Below are 20,322 nucleotides of genomic sequence, written 5' to 3'. Positions count from 1 at the left end.
CAAAATAGCGGAGAAAATATCTATATATCACTGTGATTTCCACAGAGGTAAAGCAGCGTCTGTTAAATTAAAAAGACCCCACCAAATATCACCAAATTTACACACAATTGGCATTAGAATTTGCTTATTAACGGTCACGTGTCTAATAGCGTGTGTGTTTACCGCGCACTACAGTTATCTCCTGTAGGCGGCGCAACAAGCCTTCACCAAGCGTAACAATCTTGTTTTGTGGGACATTGTCCCATTTTTCATAAAGAACTTAGCGAAGTTGGTCCATATTATTTAGGGATTGGTTCTTCTCTGCATTGCACACTCCAGTTCATGTATGTTCTAGTTTATTCATGTAACTTTGGAATCAAAGAGTCAAAGGAACCCGGCACGAAGTTTTGTGAAAACCGTATTCACAGAAAATTCTTTAAAAAAGCATTCCTAGCACACATTGAAAACGTAAGAAAAAATTATCCTTTTCTTTAAAATGAAATTTCCCCTTGAAGTTGACGCAAAATACGCTTGTCTACACCTGTCAGTCATTAGTGCAGCACCTTGATCATATGTCAGGTTTGCTAATCCCAGCAGCACATGAAATCCCGACCCTTGGCTCTTTTTTCTACCAAACTATACCCTCTGTCGTATTGCAGAGCGGGCGCTTTCACCAGATATGTATCGATATATATGTATTTCCGTGGTTATTCACTAGCTGTGCACATTTCTGTATTGCACAACTTTTTACGCCATCGCTCAACTGAACTCGGGCATTGTGAATACATCGCATTCAGTTTCAAGCAGAACCCGACGGTCATATCAGACGAAACCACGGCGATAACACAATCAATCAAATTTATATCCCTTTACCCCGCTTTATTGAGAAAGATATAATACTAAATGAGTTCATCAAATGAAATCAATATACACGAGCTTTGTGGTGAGGGATTATGGAACACGATTTATGTGGCTTAAAATTTGAGTAACTTTTTCCTAACACAGTGAATTGAATGAATTTCACATTAGTGTCGAATGTGTAATTTTTCGTGCTAACTGTGAAGCGTGAGATACTGGTAGACGTGTATGGCGCTTATATGTTTTTAGGTGATTATTTATTATCTGTCAAACTTTCAATTACGCTTTTAACACTGCAAACACTAATGCCGGTATCGTTGCCATTTTACGTCCTCCTTTCCTGATCAAAAAAGATTTTGCTTTTCACAATTACGTGTGTATATGTTTAAAAACGGCAGGCGTCAGTCATGTCTTACTATACATTACGCAATCGATTCAAGCTTTAAAAATCCCCATATTGTGCTGATGGCAACAGTAGGGGGTTCCTAGTTGACATTTAAGTCGAAGATCGCCACTGATGTACATCGCTGGTGAGAATTCAAGTAAGTTTTGAAATGAAATCGTTCATTTTTGATAGCAATTGCTAACTACTTAAAATTTATTCAAGGTTAGGGTGAGGACTACCTTAAAATCTTATTTGCGAATACTTCTTATAAAGTCATAATGAGGTTTTTAAAATGTTATAAATACAAAGAATGTTTTAAGTTATATTTGATGACAAAGGTCGACGTCTTTTGATACAAATGTCTAAAACGCCAAACCAGTATAAGTACTGTCTATTTTTGAGGTCATATAATTGGAATTAGACAACTCCAATAAGCCCATGAAATGGGTGTTATTTCATTCTGATTATTTTTAGAGGGAATCTTGTGATGTTTTTTCAATTTTAAACTTTAAGATTGCAAAATGGATTATTATTTTACCACCAGCGTAGGCGCTGGCGATACGCATGGTTTAAGTCCCGACCTGTCTCGTCCGCCGGCTCCGCCGCCATGGTAAAAAATGAAATTAATTTCATTAAATTCGAACATCTGGAATTTCTGAGCACGTCTCACGTCCCTTTTCTTTATTTCAATTAATTTCTTCTGTAAGGAATTTATGGCAAATTACCGTAACTCCAAAAACATTTTAGTCCTTTATATCGACAAAACTGGCAGAGATAGGGCCATAGTTACTATTGAAGTTGAATAGGAAGTCATATACTGGCAATCTAAATGTGACCCTGAGATTGACCTTGGACCTACTTTTCAACATGAACCGACTTTTGCAAGATTTCTTTCCCTAATATCTCCAAAACTGGTAGAGATACTATTGAACTATAGTTACTGTTGAACTTGCATAGGAAGATATATATTGGCAATCTAACTGTTACCTTCAAATTGACCTTTGGTCTATTTTTCACCATGAACTGAATTGGACAACTTTTTCGTTCCTTATATCTTCAAAACTGGCAGAGATATGTCTTTAGTTACTACTGGTTACCAGGGACAATTTTGTGCAGGTGCAAAATGACATCTGTCACAAACCATATCAAATTGCTGATGTAACGACGTTTCAATAAAACCATGGAAGGACAGAGTGATTGAATGTCTTGATTTTCCGCTATTCATGATGCTATACTATATAAATGTAGATGTGCCGCTACTGCATTTAAATTTATTTCTGTTGATTTATTATATGTTGTCTGTTGGCTCCATGGGTTTTTTAACATGTAATTAAGTGATGCTGGCAGCTGTCGTACGTGACCTTATCAAATGCTATTGGAAATTCCATATATATATATATATATATATATATATATATATATATATATATATATATATAAAGGGTCAATACTTCCTTTTTATATTTGTTTGTCTTGAACAGGGCAAACTTGTTCTCACACAATTTTACGTAAGCAAAACATCCTTTTGACTGAAACAAATTCTACCTCCTTCTCCCAAGACGGACAAAAACGCCTTAATAAAACACTTTTCAAGTGGAAACTGTTCAAGGACTCATTTACAGTGTACTTTCACCTTTTGTAGAGTACATCAAAATACCCGTATGTTAGCAGCTGACTTAGCTCTCACTATAATTTCTCATAAAAAGACTCGAGCGAATCCTGTTTTGTGGATATTTGGGTCGGAGAGCTCTACTCCATTGCGTTTTTGAACATTAACATCAACAAGTGAGTTTTGAAATTATATTCATATTTGTATCAATTACTTCTGTTCAAGTACACCAAACTGCAGCATGAAGTTGAAGTTGATAATCGTGGTTGTGTGTGTTGTCTCCATGGCTACGAAAATGTAAGCCCTTGTGCTCATGCTCGGTTTCTCTCTCTCTCTCTCTCTCTCTCTCTCTCTCTCTCTCTCGGCACTCAGGGGTCTGTCTATTAAAACCCATTGGCATGATTTTCAACTCTTCGAAATTCAATCACAACACAGGATGGTTGTGCAAGACACACAAAATCAAAAGGATGCATTTGAAATGAAACATACGTACATACTGAACACAGCACATACTTGCAAATACCTTGCAGAAAGATTATTTGAATTAATTTACTTTATTTTAGTCACTGTGCTCCCACAAATGAGGAAAAACCTCAGTTAACAGCGTTGGAGATTGGGAGGATGGGTTGCGATTATTTGGACACTAATGATGACGATATTATCACTATTTTGGAATGGGCTGCCGTCATGGCTTCCGCCGACTTTGATCGTAAGTTGCAGCGTGTCACTTTCGTAACGCAGTATGTCTTATCTGTAATGGTTATAACACTGCAACATAGCCGAAATTTCTATATGTATTTATAGTACCAGTAAGTTAGCATTAAACGTTGCAACCAAACCAAAATCGTGATATAATTTATAATATTTTTCACAAATAACCCTGGAATTATGAAGTCACTGACCACAACCTTTGCTAATATTCATAGCACTGAGATGGTGGAAATTCTTGAATAAAATTTAATATTAATTGCGCTCTCAATAAGCTACAGTATGAAATATAAGGCGACACTGTGAACACATTTAACATTCTCTGAAATATTAATTGTACGAATCCATGGAATTAAGTAATGCTTAACCGACAATGCTCAATATTTTTCCGTTTTGTAGACAATGATGAAGTCACACAAAGTGAACTGCTGAGGTTTTTGACCAAAAAGTATCCCACATTTAAGCCGCTTTGGTCTCGTGCATTCTTTGAAATGGTTGATTTTACGGGAGACGGGGTGCTGACAGAAGACGAATTGTCTGACATATTGATACTAGATACCAATGGTAAGTGCATTTTGCTCCTGCCAAAACAGGATTATTCAAATATCCGAAGTATGAATTAGTCATTTAATGACAAAAAATACGGGTTACAGTTGAAAAAATATATATTCATGAAAACAAAATATGGTTTGTTTGCTTCTTGTTGTAAAACTGACGTAAATTAAAGAAATCTACTCAAGAAGTTCACTTAAAACTTTTTTGTTATGTGGTCAATGATTTTTAAGTTATTTTAATATTTTCATCAAAATGTAATGTAACACACAAGGGATGTTTTATTCGGAAAGTCAATCTTTCTGATTGAAATCTCCACATATTACAAGTGAAATAGAGTATGAGCACGGCTTTGATAATTTTGTTTTTAGACCTGATGCCGTCTTTACCACAATATAACATATAGACACAGCTTCTAATTCAATTCTAACTCGATTTAGAGCTTGTAAAATTCCTGCTGTTCAAATGTCATTAGCGATCTCGAAACTTTTTAAAAAATACAAAGTTATAATAAAATAACAATAAATAAATAAATAAATAAATAAATAAATAAATAAATAAATAGATAAAACACTGTTGTCAAAGAAGCAGATGTAACTTGTATAATGGTAATCAGCCACAGGAGTCAATAAATTTTTACACACGGGTCTGAAGTATTATATCTAGTTATAATAATGTATGGTTTGTCAAACTGTATATCATAAAACTTAAATGTCGAAGACATGTGCTTGAATTATCCGACATCCCATAAAATGACTGTTGGTTTCTATTTCAGGCAATGGCCAGTTAGAAGAGGAGGAATGTGTCGAGACGTGTGTAAAGGTCTGTGTGAGTTTTAATTTGAGGATGTTTCGCAAGCGATGAAGTACGATTATAAACAAAAACCTAGTTCGTACTTACCACTTTGTAGGACCATATCCGTTTCCATGTCCGTATCCATATCTGTATCCACATCCGTATGGATGGCCCTTTGAAAGCAACACCTTTTAATCTTATAAATTAGGAATGTTGGAACTACGTATCTTATATAAAAACGTTTTCATTAGCTCATTTATACTAGAAATTAAGTACCTGACAAATAGCTGAAACATGAAAAAATGTCACTTTATGAAAGAAAATTCAGATGATCTTTGCCTAAACTAAAAAGAAGCAACCCTGACAGTAAGCACGTTTGAATGTACAGTGCTGCCATCTGGCGAATAACCACACCACACTGTTTTTGAATGAATGTTGGGAAACTAAAAGTCGTTCGTGACAGCAAACTCGAAAATAAATGTTTTTAATTTATAAGAATGAATGTTACAGAAAATTACATTCATCTATTTGCTAATAAATAAGTTTAATCAATTTCAGTTGTTGAAAAAGTACGACCCTACGCTGGTGTAAATAGCTACCACAATATTTGCCACAAAATTGGTAAGGTTTGAATGTGTGACTCGTGCATTTGGTGTGTCGATAAATAGATAGATATTTGTCGGAATATTTATTCATGCAGTAGATTACGTAAAACAGTATTAGACTGAAGTGAACTCCCAAATACCTAATAACCATGGCTTAAAAGACGAATGATGCGATGTATTCACGCAAATTCAATAACAGACGATGAGAGTCAATGTAACAGGTTTCGGCCTTTGGGTTGGACTAGTTAATATACTTGTTTTATTCAACATCATTTCTTCCCTTTTCAGTTCCTGTTTTAAGAAGACATCTTGGCAGGAAAATATTATAGTGAATCATCAGTCTGAGAATATTTTGTTCAACATCACTCGGGCAATTAACTAATTATTAAAAATTGAAACTAGTTTGGTGGCTTAAAGGTCTTCGTTATTATATCCCTTTGTAATAAACCTCATAATCAAACATATTACTTATACACACACAACATTGGTCAAAAAGGTGAGGGATTTTGGAACACGATTTACGTGGCTTAAAATTTGAGTAGCTAACACAGTAAATTGAAAGAAATTAACATAAGTGTCGAATGTGTCATTTTCCGTGCTAACTGTGAAGCGAGAGATACTGGTAGACTCGATGGCACTTAAGTGTTTTAGGAATTTTATAGTGTCAGACTTTCAATATATAATAGTGCTTTTTAACACTGCAAACACTGATACTAAATAGACTTGTTTCATTCAGTTTTTTTTTCCATTTCACTTCCTATTTTGAAGATATTATCAGAGAAAAGGTAGATAATTCACGCGTTCAATTAATTCTAAGAAATTGTCCAGTACAAAAGGCTGCTAATTGTTCATAAATATTAAAATATAGTGAGTTGGCTTAAACACATTACCTGAAAGAAATTGTTCTGTGTAATAGTGTTGTAATATAAAGGAAGATTATAAACTGTTCAGTTACACTAATTGCTTTCGTCCAAACACTTTTGACTTCACCAGTAACACTCTTTCTCAGCATGATTAAATGTTTTTTTTTTATTATTATATTCATATGTGTGAAATACATAATGGTCAATTGTATAGTAACAAAAACACGTTTTCCAGGAAAACATTAACATAAACAAGATAATTTTGTGCAGGTGCAAAATGACATCTGTCACAAACCGTATTAAAGTGCTGATTTAACGACGTTTCAATTAAGCAATGGAAGGGTTGAGTAATCTTGTTTTTTCCGATTTTCGTGATGCTATACCGGCACGTTTATGAGCCACTACTGCTTTTTATTGTATTTCTGTTGATTTATTATATGTTGTCTTTTGTCTTCATGGGTTTTTTAACATGTAATTAAGTGATGCAGGCAATAGTCGTACGTGACCTTATCAGATGCTATTGGGAATTCCATATATATATATTTTTGTATGCTTTAAACAGGACAGAATCTCCTCTTTACACGACAGAATTTCCTAATTACATCTGTATGCTTTAAACAGGATAAACAGATTGCTCTCACACAATTTTACGTAAGCAAAATGTCCTTCAGACTAAAACAAATTCGACCTCCCTCTCCCAAGACGGACAGTCACGTCGCACGAAAACTGTTAAAGGGTTCATTTACAATGTACTTTTACCTTTTGTCAATGTAAAACTTCTTGAGTGTACACGCATGATTACTTGTCTATTGAGGATTGCAAAGGTGGTGTGGGCAATGTTCTTGTCATTACCGATCATTTTACCCGATATGCTCAACCAGTTTTTTTTTTTTTTAACACCAAGGAATCACCATTCGGGCTACCATTAGCTCAATGAGTGGGATCGACCAACTGCAGATACGTGTTACGTGACTTCTCTTTTACTATCGTAGGTCCCTGTTCGGGCGCCAAATTGTAACAGTTTTTATTACTGTAAAATAAAAGACAACTTCAGCCTACGAGATCTAAGAGAAAGTCTTTATTTTTACATAAATTACATAGTTTGCTAAATAAATATTTAAATTAAACATTAAATTGATAATAATAACTAAATAATGAGAGTTAATCAAATAATATATGACTTAATATAAATTAAAGATAAAAAGAAAATAATTTTACCTGTAAAATAAAAGACAACTTCAGCCTACGAGATCTAAGAGAAAGTGAGGAATCGGACAAAGGAAATTACCGGTTAGAGACTTTAAACCAATGAAAAGCAAGAACGTATAGAGACAGAAAACAAGGAATAAGAAAGAAATCAGGGAATACAGAAAATAAGGAATGGAAACATACAAACGGAACAGACTGAAAATATGACAAAATAAATAAAAATTTAAGAAAATAAATACTACTATTACATCAAGAACGTCAAAATACCCGTATGTGAGCAGCTGACGTGGTTCTCACTAGAATTTTTTATAAAAATACTCAATACTCGAAATATCCTGTTTTGTGGATATTTCGGTCGTAGATCTCTACTCCAAGTTGTTGCTGTTTTGAACATTAACATTAACAAGTAAGTTTTGAAATTATTTTTTTTATCGATTGCTCGATTATTGTATTGACACAGCATTTATATTTTCATCAATTGCTCTATTACATTTCTATGACCTATTTCGTTTGTTACACCTTTGTGTAATATTACAGCTTTAGAATTATAAAGCTTTAGCTTTAGAATTATATGAACACTTGGGTTCAATCGAACCTCTTACTTTATTTTTTATGATCATGATCTAGTCATACCTACATGTAAAACATGATACCTGATCATTTTGTCAGCGATATTGTTTTTGTACCATTTTAAACATTCTCTAGTCATTTGAGGGTATTTTAATTTTTTGTAATTTATCATTGATTAAATTCGGGGATATTTATTTCCTGTGATATATAAGACCATGGTACCCTTTAAGTTTTCTACTGGTATCCACTATGGTAAATATTACGTTAAATATTATGTGGGGCTTTAGTTGTCTTAAACCCATTTCCCATCTATACAGATTCAAATGTATCCAAATCTTACATGTACGAGATTATTACAAACAAACTTATGAAAAAAATAGCGTGGACTTACTTTGAATGCCGGAATAGATTCAATAACCATTGGTAAGTATGGGAAAATCGTCGTTTACCCCAGGAAAATTCGTTTCTTGTCCAAAACGACAGTTGTTTTCATTAAAAAAACATTAGAAATTATTAACAGGTCTCACTGTATTTTCTTATATTTAGCTGATATCTAACTTCTATTCAAGTACACCAAACTGCAGAATGAAGTTGAAGTTCCACGTGATAATTGTGGTTCTGTGTGTTGGCTCCATGGCGACGAACATGTAAGCACTTGTGCTCATGCTCGGTTTCTCTCTCTCTCTCTCTCTCTCTCTCTCTTGACATTTTAATATGCGTATACATCTTAAACACAGCATATACCTGCAAATACCTTGCAGAAAGAATATTTGAAATAATTCACACTATTCTAGTCACTGTGCTCCTGCAAATGACAAAAAGCCTCAGGTAACAGCGGCGGAGATTGGGAAAATGGTTTGCGATTTCGCCGACACTAATAATGACGATATTATCACTGTGTTGGAATGGGCAGCTTTTATTGCTTCTTCTGACGTTGATCGTAAGTTGCAGCATGTTTTATTTGTAACGGTTATAACACCGCAACATAGCCGAAATTTGTATCTGCATTTATTATAAAATAAGCTTCCTTTAATACAAGAAATGTTAATATTACACGTTGGAAACTAACCACATTCGTGATATAATTTATAATATTTTCACAAAATTTCCCTTCAATAAATTACTATGGTGTCACCGATAGCAACCCTTGCTAATATTCATAGCACTGAGATAGTGGGAATTCTTTATAAAATTACATTTAATTTGAGTTCTCAATAATCTAGATCTACAGTGAGAAATATAAGGCGAAACTGTCAACACATTGAACATTTTCATGGAATTAAACAATGCCTAACCAACAATGGTCAACATTCTTCCGTTTTGTAGACAATGATGAAGTCACAGAAAGTGAACTGCTGAGGAGTTTGACCAAAGGGGATCCCACATTTAAGCCGCTATGGTCTCGTGCACTCTTTGAAATGGTTGATTTTACCGGAGACGGGGTACTGACAGAAGATGAATTGTCTGACATATTGATACTAGATACCAATGGTAAGTGCTTTTTACCCCCGCCATAACAGCATTCTTCAAATATCTGCAGTATGAGTTAATCTGCATTCAATAACAAAAAATACGAGTTTAAGTTTAAAAAAGATATATTCATTAAAACAAATTAACTGTTGGTTAATATGGGCTTTCTGCTGCTTGTTGTAAAACTGACGTAAATTCAAGAAAACCACTCAAGTTTTCTTCTTTATTGAAATTCACTTAAAATTTTTTTTGTTATTTAGTCAACGATACCAAAGTTATTTTTATATTTTCATCATAATGTAAAGTAACACACAAGGGATATTATATTCTGAAATTCAATCTTTCTGATTGAAATCTCCACATATTACAAGTGAAAGAGAGTATGATCACGGCTTTGATAACGTTGTATTTAGACCACATGCCATCTTTACTATAACATACAGACACAGCTTCTAACAGCAATACTAACTCATTTTAGAGCTTGTAAAATTCCTGCCGTTCAAGTTTCATTAGCGATATCGAAACTATTTTTAAATACATAGTTATAAACAAAAAATGCCGTCATTAAAGTAGCAGATGTAACTTGTATTATGGTAATCAGCCACAGGAGCCAATAATTTCTTTACACACAGGTCTGAAGTATTATTCCTAGTTATAATCATGTATGGTTCGTCATATTGTATATCATAAAACTTAAATGTCGAAGACATGTGCTTGAATTATCCGACATCCCATAAAATGACTGTTGGTTTCTATTTCAGGCAATGGCCAGTTAGAAGAGGAGGAATGTGTTGAGGCGTGTGAAAAGGTCTGTTTGAGTTTTAATTTGAGGGAGGTTTCGCAAGCGATGAAGTGCGAGCACGAATATAGACAAAAAACTAGTTTGTACTCACTACATTGTAGGACCATATCCGTATCCATATCTGTATCCATATGTATGGCGCTTTGAAAGCAACAACATTTTTAATCTTTGAAATTAAGCATGTTGGAGCTATGTATCTTATATAAAACGTTTGTTTAGTTCATTATACTAGAAATAAAATACCTGACACACAGCAGAAACATGTAAATACGAAAGACTGCCACTTTTGGACAGAAAATTCAGACTAGACTGCAACTAGCTAATTCCAGTGGCGGAGGATTCCCCTGCAAAATAGGCGTGGAAATGCTCTTACAAGGTCATGTGAAGGTCATGGGTTAAATTTGATCCCATATTCTGAAAGAGCATATGCGAATTTGGGGGGGGGGGGGGGGGGGTCAACAAAACATCACTTTTAGCCCACGTCAATATTTCTCCATGAAATAGCCGAATGACCTTGAAAATGAGGGTCAAGGTCAAATTTGACATTTGATTTGGGGGTTTTGGGTATATGTTTGGGGTAGTTTACTATAGCATGCTATGACCAAAAACCAGTGTTTCATGGAGAAATTGCCAAACTCAAGATTTCTGCAATGTCATAAATATTTAAAAATCTATATTAAAAAAAGTAATTAGGCAGTCGCTACCAATTTACAGCTAACCTTAGATAAATATATAGGGCATCATTTGCCACTATGATTGGGGCTCTGGGCCTTCCGGTTTTTTGAGATCTCCGAAACAAACCTTTTTTGAGCCCGTTTGGCCATTAGCGACCTTGACCTTGACCTACTTGCATAAAAGTAGGTCAATATGTGGCGATTTGGCTCCGTATCATTATCTCTAAGGCACTTAGCCATATGGCTTATACTTAAGGGCTAATGGCAATTTCAAAATTTACAAATTTTGCCTTCAAAAGCCCCTGTGACCTTGAAAAGTAGGTCAAGGTCACTGAAACTGGGTCTATGGCATGTTCTTACCATAGGCTACCTATGTAAATTATTTCAGATTTTTTGCAAAAAAAAAACGCGCGGAAAGAATAAGTATAATAATAATAATAATAATAATAATAATAATACCAAAAACAATAGTATTCCCCTATGGGGAATCCTAGTGACTTTTGCCTACACTATAAAGAAGCAGTCCTGACGGTTGAATGCACAGTGCTGCCATCTGACGAATAATGTTTTTCTATATAATGATGAGTGTCCCAGAAAATTTCGTTCATATCCACTGTTACTCACCCTGAGCTTCAGAGCTGACTTGACACTAACCTTTTCACTGTAGCCTATCTCCATCGTGTCAAGTAACCTCTGACCAGATTCGAGTGCCCCCGCCGCCCGCCAATCAAATTTAAAGCCCGCACTCAATGACTCATTGAACGATCTAGCCAATGAACGCGAACGAGTCATAGCGCGCTTTGTTCAAATCCGGACCAATCAAAGATAAGGCTGAATATCAGGGACTTGCCGTAACCTGTGGGCAGCACGCAAAATACATCATCCCTCAGTAGATAATGATGCAGGGCATCATACTGCTCTGGTTTCAATTCCGATATACTCCATGCTTTCTTTGTGTACGGTTATGCACTCGGAACCATTCGGAACTACTCGGATGTCTCCGCACTCGACAATAACTATGTTGTTAGTATGGAACTTGCGGAATCAGCCGAGGATTGCCGATTGACGATCAACCAATCAGCGTTTTCACCAAACTTTGGTGAAAAATTTTGAAACATGGATTCGATTGGCTTATATAAAATAGGTCAAACTATTTTCGTCAGAGGTTACTTGACACGATGGAGATAGGCTACAGTGAAAAGGTTAGTGTCAAGTCAGCTCTGAAGCTCAGGGTGCTGTTACTCAATAAGTTTAATCAATTTCAGATGTTGAAAAAGTACGACCCTACGCTGGAGTAAATAGCTACCACAATACTTGCCATGAAATTTGTAAGTTTTGAATGTGTGACTCATGGAATTTGGTCTATACGCAGGTATAGATAAATACATTTATATTCTTATTCGTTTCACTTAATCGCATATAAATCATTTATTGTCTAATAACTCGCAACGAAAACACAAACCACCGTTTCCAATTCAATTCATTTATTTCGTTAACCCTTGCTATGAGCTGTTGCATGCCTGTCTGCGTCACAGAATGCGTACATACCACGCATTAACTGTACTTCACCCACTCTCAAACTATAACCCTCTATCAACTTCTCTTATACAATACATCTGCTATTTTGTTATACACATTTACATTTTATCATCTTTTTGTAGTGCCCTGCTGTTCAGCGTTGGCGATCATGTCTCTCCACACATCTAGGTCTCCACCTTTTATACAATTCAATTAACCCTTTTAATGGTTGCCTTCTTATCTGTATTACCGAATGCGTACATACCACGAACAAACTGAACATCAGAAACTATCACCTTCTCAATCTTACCACTACTACCACTTCTTCTTTGTTACCTACACCCCGCTTTCACCTTTTACAGTGTTGAAATTGCACTCGTTAATACTACAAAATATATATACCCTTTTTCAATACATCAACTTATGTCAACTGGACCCTCTTATACCTTTTCTTATAAACATTACTTCTCTGACCTGCTAATAATTTCTTCGTATGCTATCTATACTATTATTTTATCACATATTTGCGATTTACTTCACCAGTCCGACGCAGACGGCTGAAACAGTCTCGAATGAAAACTACTCGTCTCGTTATTCCTTTTATACTAATGCGCAATACTCAATCTGCGCGTCTCGAATTCTCCGCCCTATGAACTCATTTTCTCACCTTACTCGCTTCTCTAACACATTTACGTTGACTCGTTAAACGACAATAAATTCATTTATATTCTTATTCGTTTCACTTAATCGCATATAAATCATTTATTGTCTAATAACTCGCAACGAAAACACAAACCACCGTTTCCAATTCAAATCATTTATTTCGTTAACCCTTGCTATGAGCTGTTGCATGCCTGTCTGCGTCGACCACAAAGAACGGGCAATTTTATTTTAATTTTGATTAAAAAACGACAACTACTAATTCTTTTATTCAAAGATATACATGTATACTTACCACCTGAAAAAAGTACTTACCGTAATAAGTGATTGATAATGATCACGAATTATGAATCCGATTAAAATAATGTATTCTACATCTTAAAATTTACCACATTTAGAGACACTTGACTCCTTTTGAAAAACTCTTGTATATGTGTCTTTTGCTTTATATTAAATCCAACGTCCATGCTTTTTAAACAAATGATCTTTGACTCCAACACTATGTAAACCAAACTTTTTTTTTAACTTCTCTAAAATAACTGCTCTTATTCTTGTTTACGACGATTTCCCATTTTTACGTAAAATGTGCTTTTTTGGATTTCTTTAAATAAGTAACTGTTCTAAATATATAATTATCTGAATTCTCATCAATACTACCTACTTTCAAATGTCTTTTTAACATGTAGCTTCTCCGGTTTTAGCAACCTAAGCAGTAGATCCGTCCCTGTAAGGCTTCGTTCACATGCAATGTCTATTTTCTAAATTCTATTTTCTATTTTCGGTATGTCTTATGATCACGGTCTGTGGCCTGAATATCCCGCGGCGTAATTACTGGCAGCGCGAGCCAGTTACTATAAGTTACTATAAGTAACTGGCTCGCGCTGCCAGTAATTACGCGGCGGGATATTCAGGCCACAGACCGTGATCATAAGATAGCGCAAATAGAAAATAGAAATTAGAAAATAGACATTGCATGTGAACGAAGCCTAAATGTCAGTCTTTATTTATTTCTATAAATATATTAATCCGATCTCTTAATATTGCATACTTCACTTTATCTTAACAAAACTGCAAATGATATTAAGAATATACCAACATCTCGTAAATCTGCTAAACTACAATTTGAATTCTAATATTTTCGGAATAACTATTTCCTTTTTCACTGTTTTCTTGCATGACATTCTCTTTGACGCTTCAACAAGATAATTTGTCATAATATTATCGCAAGAATTTGTATTCATACCTGATATTTCATCTGCCCATTTTAAACCGTACTTAAAGTCTTGAATCGTTCCTGATTTACAATACTGTTGTATAAAACTAAACATGTTTTAACTTAAAAGTTCAATGTCATGCTTGTTTTCTGGAAAAAATATTTACTTATACAAAATTACTTGCCCATTTTTCTCTGAAATACATATAAGTATTACCGCACAGTATCTTCTGCTCTCGAATGTTCCAACACCTGTGGTAAATTTGTACCCAAAATCTTTAGTGATGTGTCCTGTGCCTCTCTCAACTTTGTCTTTATCTCCGTTTTGAAAATCTGCAATGGAAAATTATTATTCACATTAATACCAATAATGGATATCTATGCTACTTATCTCTTATCATCATCTCTAAGCTCGGTCTATTTCAGTATGGTAATTTCACCATTCCACATTCACCTTACAATTTCCCTTTTTGCATTTGTCTAATCAATTATTATTATTATTTTTTTTTTGCCATATAATCATTGTATTATTTGCAATTTTGAAATCTAATCACATTTAGACTATATCGTACTCGATCTCATCTCAATTCTACCTTTTAACTTCAAACTGATATCAAATCCACATTCATCTAATCAAATCACATCTCGATTCATATCTCAATTCGTATCGACCATATCTTGATTCGTATTGAATCATATCTCGATTTACATCGAATCACATCTTGATTCATATTAGATCACATCTCAATTCATGTTAAATAACATCTGGATTCATATCAAATCACATCTAGGTTCATATCGAACCACACCTCGATTCATATCTAATCACATCTCAATTCATATTGAATCACATCTCAATTCATATCGAATCACATCTCGATTCGTATCAAATATCTCTGTTCATATCGAATCACATCTTTATTCACATCAAATCACATTTCTCTTCTTATTGAACCACACCTTGGTTCGTATCAAATATCTCTTTTCATATCAAACCACATCTTGATTCATATCGAATCACATCTTGATTCACATCAAATCAGATTTCACTTCTTAACGAACCACACCTCGGTTCGTATCGAACCACACCTCGGTTCGTATCGAACCACATCTCGGTTCGCATCGAATCACATCTCGATTCGTATCAAATATCTCTGTTCATATCGAACCACATCTTGATTCGTATTGAATCACATCTTGATTCGCATCAAATCAGATTTCACTTCTTAACGAACTACACCTTGGTTCGTATCGAACCACATCTCGGTTCACATCGAATCACATCTCGATTCGATTATCAACCATATTGATCAATATCTCACTATGTCTTCTTCATAAATGATTATAATACATACAAATTTTATGTAATTAATAGCATAATCCATTGTAAATCCGTCAAATCACTTCTCGATTTACTCGTGCTCCATTGCATTTTACCTGTTATATTTTAAATAAAAATAATTTGCCTCATTGTCTTTCTCTCTCATTAATTTTATCAAAACAAACATCGTTTTACCCTCTTCCGTGTCCATTTCAAACTCGCTATATAATTATTTCAATAACTATTTCAATTTCTTCTAAATTCGATCTCGATCTAATCGTTTCATACAGAGCAATTTATCACTATTTCCAGAATTTAATGCTTGAATTATTTGATCCTATATAAGACCTTTGTTTTTCCTGTTTGCAAATGTCTGTTCTTAAAAGCTATGGTATCTTAAACATACCATTTCCGCTTTGATTTTTAATCCTGCAATATAGACCAAAATGTTGGCGATTTCCAATCTGGTACTACTAAATTATCTCTTAATTTGCAAAATAATAAATGATTTATAACTTTTGTCACTAACACCACTGGAGGTAATAACCAATTATTTTCATTTGACAAATCCTGTAAAAACGAATCATCAGCTTCTGTATTTTAGTTCTTAAATTTTGAATTACCTTTACGAGATACCTTTGTATTTTCGTAATTTGCAAATCTATCTATTGTATATGTGCCCCATTTTTTAATCATAAAATTAAATAAATTTTTCGTAACTTGCCAAACTTCCGTGTCTATAATTTTACTTACATAATCCTCTTTTTCGTTTTGTGCTCTTGGAATCCATTTTATTTGCAAAATAGTATTATTTTCTACACTAAAATTGAAATTTTTAATGCCAATGTTTGCAAATTCACTTTAGTCAATCCAGTTTGTACCATGTTTGTAACATTCTCACAACATTTTGATTGTTTGTAAATCACCCGATTTTGCGATTTTTAATAAATTTTATAAATGACTGCAATGAAATAAGTAACGACTTAAATTGTCTCCGTATTGAGCTCTGCTTTTTCTCAATATCTGATCACATTTTTTTAACAAATCTCAAAATTGCATCAAAACAAATAACCGCCAAATGTGTGTTCGCTTACATCTGAAAAACCCAGTATTTTTGGTGCATCATTCACGAACATGTCTCTGCGATTTAGTCTGTTTATGTCCGACAACCAAAATTTTAATTCATTTAACATATCTAACTTGTAATGTAAATCATCAAGGCCATCCCAATTTTCCTAGCCATTTATGACTTGATACAAATTTCTAGTCGTCATTTTCGTTACATCACCTATTACTATATGTAAATACATAATTTTTCTCGTAACTTCGAGCAGATATTTTTTATATATTTTATATTTTATATTATATCATATTTTGATATATCCATTAAATGAACTTTAAAATCTGCAAATGATTTGTTAATTATTGAAATAATTGCTGTTTCCAAATTCCAATTTAACCCCAACCAGCTCGACTTTTGTGCTATTTTCCGTATACCAGACACCAGGTTTAATTGAATCGTGTCCGACTAGATTCGTAAAATTTCCACAAGTCTCTGAATTTTCACTAAATCCCAAATCATCTACATAATAATTGTTATATGATTTGATCTCTGTTTCACTAAACATTTCAAAACTTTATTGAATATGTAACCTGCTGAGGAAATTCTAAAAATAAAGCATTGTATCAATATCGTATTTTTTTAACCGTTCATACATCAAGAAAAATTGGTTGAAAACAAAAATTGTGATTCCCTAATATATATATATATATATATATATATATATATATATATATATATATATGTGATAATAACCATCTTTCAAATCAACCTTAAACCTTCCCAATTTAACATATTGTATATCCTCGTTCGCATCTTTAAATTTTACCTTCTCTTTTCAAATGTATGGATTCGCGTGTCTTAAATCAATTACTGCTGTTAGAAGTAACCCTCAACGGACTTACCACCTTTGGGATTTCTTTCACTTCTCAAATTCTAACAGATTTTAACAAATGTCTTTGCTGACATATTCTGTGTTTTCGAAAGATGCTTTCTTGATAACTGAATCCAACGAAGTCTGAATAAATGGAAAGATTTATCCATTTTTGAATACGTCTAAAACACAGTTAAAATTCTGTATGCTTTCCCAGAACTGGTAGTTTCTCTTACGTCTCCCTTTAACATTAAATTGGTAATTCTTCATCTTATCCGAATCTCTCAAATTATTATCGATCATATACTTATCTTGTTATTTTCATTTGCTCGTCTTGCTTCTATTAGTTCTGTTATCTCCCGCTACCTGTATCTTCTCTTTCCCGAATTGTGTGTCCGTATGTTCTTTCACGTGGAGGCACTGTACCCTGGGTTTGATATCTATTTGTGCAGAACTCCGTCCAATGGCCATATATCCCGTAGGCAAATCACTGGTTTTGATTTTGGGCATCTTTCTCTTCAAAAAAGGAAATATCCTCTGTCAGAAACACATGCAAAATTGACTCGTGCAGTTTAAATTCTTTTACCGCTTTCTAACCTGCTTTTGACTTCTCTGCTATTCTTATGTGTTTATTACGCTTTTGAAAAATGCCAATGCTTTCTTTCAATACCTTACGGTCTTCTTTTACCTGCTCATCCTTAATTAACATATCTACTTTTTGAATTTTTTCAATTACTTCGGTATTTATTTCTTACTGTTTTTTGATTTCCCGTAAATAAAGATTTTTGCTATACCGTCTTGAACTTTGTGTATTGGCTTTGACTTTCTTGTGCGTGTTCTCTTTTCAACTATTTGAACTGTTTTTCCCATATGGACTTTAGACAACGATAACGTGTCTGCCATATTACCGACGGAACTGTTTTCAATTACATCCCCTGTCCTGATTTATGTCTCTTCGTTACCCTCTCTTTATCGTCTACCACCAACTCTACAAAATCTCTGCTCTCTCGTTCGTCTACGGAATCTTAATTCACTATCCGAATCCGACTCCTGCCTCCTTTTTTAACTCATTCGCGATTTACTTCACCAGTCCGACGCAGACGGCTGAAACAGTCTCGAATGAAAACTACTCATCTCGTTATTCCTTTTATACTAATGCGCAATACTCAATCTGCGCATCTCGAATTCTCCGCCCTATGAACTCATTTTCTCACCTTACTCGCTTCTCTAACACATTTACGTTGACTCGTTAAACGACAATAAATTCATATATATTTGTCGGAATATTTACTCATGCAGTAGATTACGTAAACAGCATTAGGCTGAACTCCCAAAAGCCTAATAATCATGGTCTAAAAGACGAATGATGCGATGCATTCACACAAATTCAATAACAGACGATGGGCGTCAATGTAACACGTTTTTGGGAAAATGCTTTTTTTTTCTCATTTTGAGCCACTTGACTGACACCTCTGTGTATCATTAGATTGATCTAGGTAATATACTTGTTTATACAACATCATTTCTTTCCTTTTCAGTTCCTGTTTTTAAGAAGACATCATGGCAGGAAGATGTTATAGAGAATCACCACTAATATTTAGAATATTTTGTTCAATACCACTTGGGCAATTTACTGATAATTATAAAAATAAAATCTAGTTTGGCGGCTTAAAGGTCTTTGTTATTATATCCCTTTGTAATAAACCTTATAATCAAACATATTACTAATACACATACAACATTTGCCAAAAAGGTTATCCGACCCCCAATTCCATGTGCTTTTATTAACAAATGGTAACGTCACTGGTGTAAACTGTTCTAAACATTGCTTTTTATTCCAAATAACATAACTTTCATGATTAATCGTTCAGAAAATTCAAAATAGCGGAGAAAATATCTATATATCACTGTGATTTCCACAGAGGTAAAGCAGCGTCTGTTAAATTAAAAAGAGCCCACCAAATATCACCAAATTTACACACAATTAGCATTAGAATTTGCTTATTAACGGTCACGTGTCTAATAGCGTGTGTGTTTACCGCGCACTGCAGTTATCTCCTGTAGGCGGCGCAACAAGCCTTCACCAAGCGTAACAATCTTGTTTTGTGGGACATTGTCCCATTTTTCATAAAGAACTTAGCGAAGTTGGTCCAGATTATTTGGGGATTGGTTCTTCTCTGCATTGCACACTCCAGTTCATGTATGTTCTAGTTTATTCATGTAACTTTGGAATCAAAGAGTCAAAGGAACCCGGCACGAAGTTTTGTGAAAACCGTATTCACAGAAAATTCTTTAAAAAAGCATTCCTAGCACACATTATTAACGGTTGAAAACGAAAGAAAAAAATTATCCTTTTCTTTAAAATGAAATTTCCCTTTGAAGTTGACGCAAAATACGCTTGTCTACACCTGTCAGTCATTAGTGCAGCACCCTGATCATATGTCAGGTTTGCTAATCCCAGCAGCACATGAAATCCCGACCCTTGGCTCTTTTTTCTACCAAACTATACCCTCTGTCGTGTTGCAGAGCGGGCGCTTTCACCAGATATGTATCGATATATATGTATTTCCGTGGTTATTCACTAGCTGTGCACATTT

At 34.3% G+C, this 20,322-nt stretch overlaps 1 protein-coding gene across 1 annotated transcript; it reads left to right on the top strand.

Annotated features, from left to right (window-relative positions):
- The first annotated feature begins 8,681 nt into the window (after positions 1 to 8,681).
- LOC147761395 (uncharacterized) lies at positions 8,682 to 19,393 on the top strand. Its single transcript, XM_087014614.1, has 6 exons — positions 8,682 to 8,780; positions 8,928 to 9,073; positions 9,460 to 9,624; positions 10,365 to 10,411; positions 12,345 to 12,407; positions 19,264 to 19,393. The coding sequence occupies exons 1-5, from the start codon at positions 8,719 to 8,721 to the stop codon at positions 12,375 to 12,377; spliced, it is 453 nt and encodes a 150-aa protein (XP_086870740.1). The 5' UTR covers positions 8,682 to 8,718; the 3' UTR covers positions 12,378 to 12,407; positions 19,264 to 19,393.
- The last annotated feature ends 929 nt before the right edge of the window (positions 19,394 to 20,322 follow it).

Source organism: Lingula anatina, chromosome 6 (assembly GCF_051362555.1).
Source record: "Lingula anatina isolate TDL-2025a chromosome 6, LinAna3.0, whole genome shotgun sequence".
Classification (NCBI taxonomy): domain Eukaryota; kingdom Metazoa; phylum Brachiopoda; class Lingulata; order Lingulida; family Lingulidae; genus Lingula; species Lingula anatina.
Note: the sequence above shows the minus strand (reverse complement) of the source record. Positions and strands in the feature narration are given on the sequence as shown.

Excerpts from the sequence above, each read along its gene's own strand:
- LOC147761395 (XM_087014614.1), top strand. The coding sequence starts at position 8,719 with ATGAAGTTGAAGTTCCACGTGATAATTGTGGTTCTGTGTGTTGGCTCC. Across the intron at positions 8,781-8,927 it reads GGCTCCATGGCGACGAACAT|TCACTGTGCTCCTGCAAATG; the intron begins GTAAGCACTTGT and ends ACACTATTCTAG. Across the intron at positions 9,625-10,364 it reads ATTGATACTAGATACCAATG|GCAATGGCCAGTTAGAAGAG; the intron begins GTAAGTGCTTTT and ends TTTCTATTTCAG.